This window comes from Montipora capricornis, chromosome 1 (assembly GCF_036669925.1).
Source record: "Montipora capricornis isolate CH-2021 chromosome 1, ASM3666992v2, whole genome shotgun sequence".
NCBI lineage: Eukaryota > Metazoa > Cnidaria > Anthozoa > Scleractinia > Acroporidae > Montipora > Montipora capricornis.
The window spans coordinates 7,891,942-7,900,949 of NC_090883.1; the positions used below are offsets into that span (position 1 = coordinate 7,891,942).

Below are 9,008 nucleotides of genomic sequence, written 5' to 3' on the forward strand. Positions count from 1 at the left end.
GTCGCTACAGCATGGACAATTTCCTGATGTTTTAAAGATGGATTGATTATACCGTTATTGAAGAAATCTACTGTTGATCGCGAAATACTTTCCAACTATAGGCCCATATCAAATCTATCATTTATATCAAAGTGCTGCGAAAAATTAAGTTGTTGCTCTTCAGTTAAATTTCTATAAACCGTCCCATAGTACTGAATCCGCCCTAATCAGGGTACACAACGATATTCTCACTGAAATTGCCAATGATAATTGTGTTTGATACGGTGAACCATCGAGTTTTATTGTCAAGATTATCAGATCGTTTTGGAATTAAAGGAACTGCTTTGTCATGGTTTGAGTCTTATCTTCAGGGGCGTACGCAGTTTGTATGCATTAACAACTTAAGATCTTCCTGTCGGGACGTGATATTTGGAGTCCCTCAAGGTTCCACTCTTGGACCGTTTCTGTACCTGTTGTACACTGCTCCACTTGGTGATATACTACGAGAGTACGGTGTACGTTTTCACATGTACGCTGATGACACCCAGTTGTACATGTCATTTAAGTCATCTATTACTAGTGACATTGAACGCTCCCGTTCTATTCTGGAGTCATGTGTATGTGCCATTGAACGACGGATGCTTTATAATAACCTTAAACTCAACAGTGACAAGACTGAACTACTCATTCTTCACGCCAAGCATAGGCCTGCCCCTCCTCTCGATTCCATGAATATAGGCGATCTTGTTATCTCGTCGTCTAAATCTTACATGAACATTGGCGTCACATTTGATAATCACATGAACTTTGGTGAACATATTAAGAACATCTGTAGAGTAGCTTTTTATCATATTAGGAACATTGCTAAGATTAGAAAATTTTTGAGTTACGATACTGCTAAAACTTTAGTGCATGCATTTGTTACTTCTCGGATTGATTCATGTAATGCACTTTTGTTTGGTTTGCCTAACTTTCTTATTCAGCGTTTGCAATATGTTTTAAACTCTGCTGCTCGAGTTATAGCTCGTTCTCGGAAATTTGATCATATCACACCGTTACTGATAGAATTACATTGGTTACCAGTAGAGCAGAGGATAATATTTAAGATTTTATTATTTACGTTTAAAGTAGTTAATGGTTTAGCACCTAGTTATTTAAGTGAATTATTAGAAGCCTATGTTCCAAGGCGTATGTTAAGATCGTCTACGCAATTGCTCCTGCATGAGCCCAAATTTAATCTCAAGACGTATGGCTCACGTGCCTTCTCTGTTTGTGCACCTCGATTATGGAATAGTCTTCCTTTAGAAATTAGGAGGTGTGACTCTATTGACACTTTTAAGAAGAAACTTAAGACACATCGTTTTAAGAGCTCATATTTTTATTAGCTATGAGTACATATTTAAATATTACTAATTATTGATTTTTATTATTTTATATTTTGTATTATCTTATTCTTTTATTTGTATATTAGTATAAATTGGAAATTATTATTACTATTATTATTTTTGGAACTTGTAAAGCGCTCTTGGACATTGTATTGTAATCAGCGCTATATAAATAAAGTATTTTTATTATTATATTATTATTATTATAAAATGAAATTCCGACAAAAAACATCCTTTCCCAGCAAAATTCCGACAGTGACGATTATCACGATTTCAAGACCTGAAATTAATGCGATATTAAATATAATCAGTTTTCTCTCAACTGAGGTCGTGATTCACACGACAAGTTAATATTTTGGGTGCAAGAAATGTACTCCGATCCACTGTTATGCGAAAGGTATCGAGATTTATTTTTGCAATTGTTTACATTGCAAAACGCACGCGGTGTCAGTTTCACTGAAATGCATGTACGACTTGGAAAACGACTTGGAAAACTGAATGAGCGTCAATTGTGCGGTATCCGAAGACATAAATGATACAAATTGATTTAATGAACGGTTATTACTGAAAGAAAGCTACTTAAAGAAAGCAGTACGTCCTTGCATTTCAGTGAGCTACGCAATGTTTGAGTCCAAAATGTTATCCGTTTCATGGTAAACTAATTTTCTGGAGGCATACATATACAAGATGTTGTCAACTTGAACTTTTGACCTTCAAAACGGGTAAATATTTGTGTCACCCAGCATAACGAAAGGTTTCTTTTGTTCCATTCTTGCCGTGTATTCGTATCGTTATTGTTGCAGGAGAAGTGTTGTTTTGTTCTCGTTGTTTCGTTTTGAAAAAGATTACATCCTCGCTTACAGACGTATGTGATAAAAATAGACTACCAAGGAAGATGGACAGTGGATGGTTTGAAATGCGCAATTTGTTGTAATAATCTACAACACTACTAATACCTGCTAGCACCAGTCAAGAGCAGAGGAAAAATGCACTGGCAAGAACCTCAACTAAAATTGATAAAAAATCTGCAAGTAGACGTCATTGAAAAAATACGTATAACCTGCAAGTAAAAAAAAAGGTTGCAGACTGAATACTCCCCCTTTCATCATTACTAGGTTGCCCATGGGCAAACACAGTCGAGGTCTGTGTTTAGTTTGTTTGTTTTATTTTTTTGATTAATTTTTTTTTTCCCGTGTCGGTAAAAGTCTTGCCTGTCACTCCCCTGGTAAGTTGTGTCTTTGTGTATTTAGCCTTCTGCGCGTATTTTCTTAGGATCGAGAGGGTAGTGAAACTGCGTAGATTTCTCTGGTGGACACAGTAGAATCATTAACCTAGCCTGCAATGGCGTCGAAAGTCATGCAACGCGAATGGCGTTTTAGTGGATCCTTAAACAAAATATACCCTTATGGAGCTCAGTAATGGAAAGTCAGTTGGATAAACTAGGCATGAATCTCAAAAGCGACGAGTACTGGACTTCGACAACAATCTATCGCCCGTCGAGACGAAATCAAAGTGAGCTGTATTTACCTGAAGTACATGGTAATTTGACACAATTGAGTTTCTTGTCTTCACGCACGCAATGAAATAGGAAGAGGTTTTCGCCTCTAAGAGCAAATATGTTGTTTGTTTCAAAAAACCCTAATCAGTAATCTCGTAAAAGTTATAGGGATGATGGAAACACATGGGAGGCCAAACAGGTAAGGGTGAAAAAAGGGTAATTAAGAAAAAAGAAAACCTCGTTACGCGCATGTATTAAAATAAAATGAGCAGTAACTGACGATTGGACGCGAGTAAGCCCTTCCTTATCCTTCTTCCACACTCTCCCGTCCAGGCCAAATTAACAGGAAACGCAATGACCAAATTATTTTTGGCGAGTACATTTGCTAGTAATGTATTCTAACAGTGCCAGGAACGGAGCCTTTTTCCGCATGGGTAACACCTTTTACGTGTGCCAGCCTGCTGATTGCCTCATAGGTTTGTGATTGGACGCCGTTTGAGGTGGCACTTGGCTGGCAATGAACAGTGTTACGCATCTCGACCGCTCGGAAGGTATGGGATTTTGATTTTCTTCGAGGGCGAGGGTTCCGTGTCGCTGCTTTGTCAATGTTTCACGTTGCTGTGACCGTTGCTGTCGGAAATTTGAAGAAAGGATGTCGTTTGTCGCGATTTCACTTTAATTGCTGTCATTACTTTTTAGGGCACGTCGCTTGTCGGAATTTACCCTGGAAAAGCCTCAATAACGATTCAAATACAGGGCATAAATGGAACAAAAGAAACCTTTCGTTACTTTGCGTAGCAGAAATATTTACCAGGTTTGAAGGTCAAAAGTTCAAGTTAACAACATCTCGTATCGTATCATATCATATCTCCAGAAAATGAGTTCACAATGAAACGGATAACATTGGATAACATTATGGACTCAAACTTTGCGTAGCTCACTGAAATGCAAGTACGTACTGCTTTACGTAGCTTTCTTTCGGTTGTGACCGTTCATTAAGTCAATTTGCACCATCAAGAGCCATAATGGGGCAGAGAGCGAATCTTAGGGCGTTGGCCGGGATATGTGAATTTCACTAAAGTTATTTTTAGAGATTGTAAGTAACGAAAGTCTAATTCCTGAGAGGTCCGCGCATTTTAATTTTAAACATTTTAAATTTTAAAACGCACCTCAACGCCCGACGCCATTTTCCTCCTAAATCCTTTTACCGTATAAACGTTTGCGGACCTCTCGGAAAACTAACTTCCGACTAATCCATGGGTCTAAAAATAACTTGAGTGTAATTCACATATCCCAAGGGCCAGAGTGGGCGTTTCCGTCTCTGTCCCATTATGGCTCTTGATTGCCAGTCAATAGCAGTATTCACATTAGAGGACGGGAAACTCGTCAGACGGGTAACCCGTCTGAGTGTGAATTCGCGATGAAAAAGTTATCTGACTTACCGACATGAATTCACATTAGGACGAGTTTTTAGGACGGATTAAGATGCCGAGGTACTGGCGCGAGATGTGCGTGGTTACCTAGCCAGCAGTCTAATCGGCGCATTTTCTCCTAAAACTCGACCTGGAAACCTGTCTAAGTGTGAATTCGTGACGCATTTTGACGAGTTTCTCGTATAGTCGGGTTAGCTGCCGGCAACGGCAGAGTGCGGAAGTTCCATGCTAGCATAAAGAAGTTAAAACGCTGCAGCTGTGTCTACAAAATATGTACCGTAATAATAAAGAGAGAGGGAAACGTTTCGCCGTTACTGACATTTCAATAACTGCAAAATTTGTAACTCCAATATACATTCAGTGGGAAATATTTCGCCGTTAATGACATCTCGATAGCTGCGAAATTTGTGGCTCCAATATTTGATGTGGGGGAAAATCTCTCGTAGTTAATGAGATTTCAATTACTGCGAAATCTTCGGTATATAATAAAAGTATACTGATAAAGTGTTTTGCGAAATTTTATTGACTATCTGTAGATAAATATAACTGCAAAATTTTCATTTATATATATACCCCCCATTTTGTAAGCAATGTATCCACGACTTCTTCACAGTTCTCCTTTGATTGATTCCTATATTGGGAGGAATGGGGTTGGAATTTCCAAACAGTGCTTTCTAATTATGGCTGGAGTTGACTCACAATGGCCAAATGAACACACTGAGAGTGTTTTCGCTGTCACCTAGTAAAAAATTTAATCCAAAACCTTTCTAAGAAAGAAGTCAAAACATGAAATGTCACAAAAAACTAATAAAAAAATAACTTCCGCAAGTCTCAAGTCTGTTTGGCGTATTGTTTTTAAGTTATTTGCCGAAACACGTCACTCAATTTTACAGCATATGCATAAACATGTCTTCTACAGCTTTTAATGCTTAATTTGCCAAAAATCACAAGGCGAAACCGTTTCTTGAACCAGACAGATTTATCAGTTACTGTCTTTGTATCACGAACTTGGAACTAAGCCAACTGACGTGAACGGTGGTCTGTCAGGTCGAACGCGATCTTCTGGCAAGTCAGCCATTTTCTGTTGACAAAGACATGCTTGTGAACGTCGGCATATGACGCACTTTGCGAGAACACTCTTTACGGCTAAACTTCCCTGAGTTATCCAAAATCTTTCGCGAATAAGGGACAAAACATCCTCTCTTCCAGAATGGCCACACGCCTTATGATAATGATCGATAATTAATCTGCTCACGCGGTCATCTTTCGGGAGAATAATCTGATTCTTTGACTCAGACCATTCACAAAGATTGGATCGAGCTTGTAAAGGCGACTACTCTTCTTAACCTGCTTCTTAGGATTTGCCGTTTCCTCCGGGAAGGATTGCCGTTGGACGTGCTCGAGAATTTCTCCCTCTGCCCGTTGGATTTCTTCAAGAGTGATAAGCATAAGACTGCCATTTGGTGGTTTGTCTCCTTTACTTGCCTTTAGGAGATTATCTCTGTATCGGAAAAGCTAGGCAACAACTTTCACTAGGAGAGACCATGAGGAACATCTGCTAGTGTACTGAAATAATGGACTTCTAGGAGTGCTCAGAGAAGACACGCCGGCTGGAACTTCTCTTTTCACTTCAGGATCATTATTTGCAATCTCTCCAAATAGCTCATCTTGCGTTGGCGACATGCCATCATGCTTCCAAAGGAATGCCGGCCCCGTTAATCAACGACTTTGACGAAGGAAGATATCTGCCGGCAAACCACGCGAGGCGTCATCAGCAGGTTTATTATCGCCATTGACATAAAACCACTGATTAGGCTGGGACCCGTCACGAATAATCGCCACCCTATTGGCAACAAAGGTGTGGTACCGGTTTGTTTCATTCTTGACGTAGCGCAGAACTGCGGTACTGTCCGTCCAGAAGACTGACCTTGCATTGACTGAGATCTCCAACTGTCTCTTCAATAATCTGTCTTGCTTAACAGCTGTTACCGCTGCAGACAACTCCAGACGAGGGATCGTTATCATCTTCAACGGAGAGACACGTGACTTCGCGCAGAGAAAAGAGCAATGGGCTTCATTGCGGGCATTGACAAGACGAAGATAACTAACTGACCCATAACCGATTTCAGATGCATCAGCAAAATGATGTAGCTGACTGGACGTAATGACACCAAACCCATCTGGCTTCAGGCAGCGTTCGCCAGAGAATTTAGACAATTTGGGTAAATCTGCCAACCATCGTTCCCAAGAAACCTCTTACTTAGAGGGGATCGCATCATCCCATCCTAGCTTCCCCCGGCATAAATCTTGAAGCAAGCGTTTGGCTGGCAACACGAACGGTGCAACGAGACTTAGAGGATCATAAACTGAACTCACAACCGAAAGGATTCCTCTTGGTGTGGGTTGGCTATGTTTCAGGTCTATCTTGAACCCAAAAGTATCCGTTTCTATGCACCATCGAACTCCAAGGGCTCTTTCGAATGGTAGATCTTCTTTACTAAGGTCCAAGTTCTTTACTTCTTTGGCACGCTCAGCTTCAGGGATGACATCAAGGACTCTGCGACTATTACTAACCCATTTGGTCAGACGAAATCCACCTCTTGACAGCAAACATTTCAAATCACTTGCATGTTGTAAAGCTTCTTCAGTTGATGGTAAAGATTTCAGGCAATCGCCTACATAAAAGTTCTTGTTAACCGAGCTTACAACTTCCCTTGGAAAGTGATCCCTGTTGTCCTCTGCCGTCTTTCGCAGGGCAAAGTTGGAACATGCTGGAGAGGAAGCTGCTTCAAACAAATGCACAACCATCTGATACTCTTCCAGATTTTCGTCCAGGCTACCCTCAGGCCACCACAGGAAACGGAGAAAGGTTCTGTCTTCTTCGGTTACCCTAACCTGGTAAAACATCGCTTCAATATCCGCCATGATTGCTATCCTTTCTTGGCGAAACCTCATCAATACACCGAACAACGTGTTCGTTAAATCTGGACCCTTGAGCAACAGATCGTTGAGCGACTTTCCTTGAAACTTCGCGGAACAGTCGAAAACGACTCGTATTTTACCAGGCTTGCGAGGATGGTAGATGCCGTGGTGCGGGATATACCACTTTACATAGTTTAACCCTTGCGTGTGCGCGGGAACTTTACGGGCGTAGCCCTTCTCTAGAATCTCAGTCATAAAGACCTTGTATTCAGCATACAGGTCCTTGTTACCATGGACATTCCGCTTCAGCCAGAGCGCTCGCTGTTCAGCTTATACCCGATTGTTTGGCACCGCGACTTCACGATCTCTAAATGGCAAAGCCATTTCGTAATGACCTTCTTTAAGGACTGCCTTTAGGACCGCTGTTATTTTTACTGTATATTAATGATTTACCAAATTGCATGCCTTTTAAATTGTCAATCAAGGATGTATGCCGATGATACTCATCTAACCTACGCCGGTTTCAGAGCTGACAATATCCAATCTTGTCTAAATGATGATTTAGTAAATGTTAGCAATTGGCTGATAGCGAATAAACTCACGCTTAATATGACCAAAACTGAATTTATGCTAATTGGGTCAAGGCAGAGGCTGTGTACTCTAACAGTTCCTCCTAGACCTTCAATCAATGGCTCTCCTATTGAGCATGTTACTTCTGCTAAATCGCTAGGAGTGCTTATTTATGATAACCTTACTTGGAGAAGTCATATTGATAAATTAACCAAGAAAATTGCTTCTGGTATTGGGGCCATAAAGCGAATCAGGCATCTTTTCCCCTATGGGACCTTACATTCTATTTATCAGGCCCTAGTACAACCTCATTTCAACTACTGCAATATTGTTTGGGGAAACGGTGGAGTAACTTTGCAGGACCGTTGAAACTGCAGAAACTACAACACAGAGCAGCCCGTGTCTTGACCTACTTTAACGGCTATGACGCTGATGTCAACAATTTATTTGAACTCTTAGGATGGAAATCCCTAGTCTCTCAAAGGCAAATTGAAAGAGCAACAATGGTATTTCAATCCCTACAGGGACTAGCACCTGAGTATCTCTGCTCGAAATTTGTCCATCGCGACTCTGGTTATTGTTTGAGAGACACCGTGAATAAGGTAAATGTTCCGAAACCGCGCACAAACTACTACAAAAACAGCTTTAGCTATAGTGGCGCAGTTTTGTGGAACAGTTTGCCATTAGAACTAAGGAAAGCAGAGTAAAGACGTTATCTAGGCCATTATTCTAAACACGGCATTCATGGAAAGCAGCTTTTATTTCTTGATATTGAGTAAGATAGTTAATGTAGTTTACATACTATACTTTACCGTGGTTAAATAAAGATCAAATAAATAAATAAATAAATAAGGCCCTACACTGTATGATAGAAAAAAACCTACTTTTTTTGCCCGATTTTCACATTGCGAGAGGAGACGCTTTTGACGTTGTTCAATATTTCTGAAGCACAGTGACATGTGCACTTTCCTGTGTCCCGTGATCTGCGTTTTAGAACGCAGGGAGAACTTTGCAGTTTACAGTTTTGCGAATTTTAAGTTTCAAATAAATTCATGATGAAGTTTTTCATTTGGATCACTGATACTAATAAAAGAAATGCTTGTTTGCTTTTAAGTTATTCAGAATGTTGTCAACAGTTGCTTCTTGTCGGAAACCATGTCTGGTTTGTTAAACAACTAATTCGGTACCTTTGTCGGGCGCTTTGATGATAAGATGTCTCCG

At 40.3% G+C, this 9,008-nt stretch overlaps 1 protein-coding gene across 1 annotated transcript; it reads right to left on the minus strand.

Annotated features, from left to right (window-relative positions):
- Positions 1 to 6,551: 6,551 nt before the first annotated feature.
- LOC138056127 (uncharacterized) lies at positions 6,552 to 7,472 on the minus strand. Its single transcript, XM_068901961.1, has one exon. It carries the CDS (start codon positions 7,470 to 7,472, stop codon positions 6,552 to 6,554), a length of 921 nt encoding a protein of 306 aa, XP_068758062.1.
- Positions 7,473 to 9,008: the final 1,536 nt, after the last annotated feature.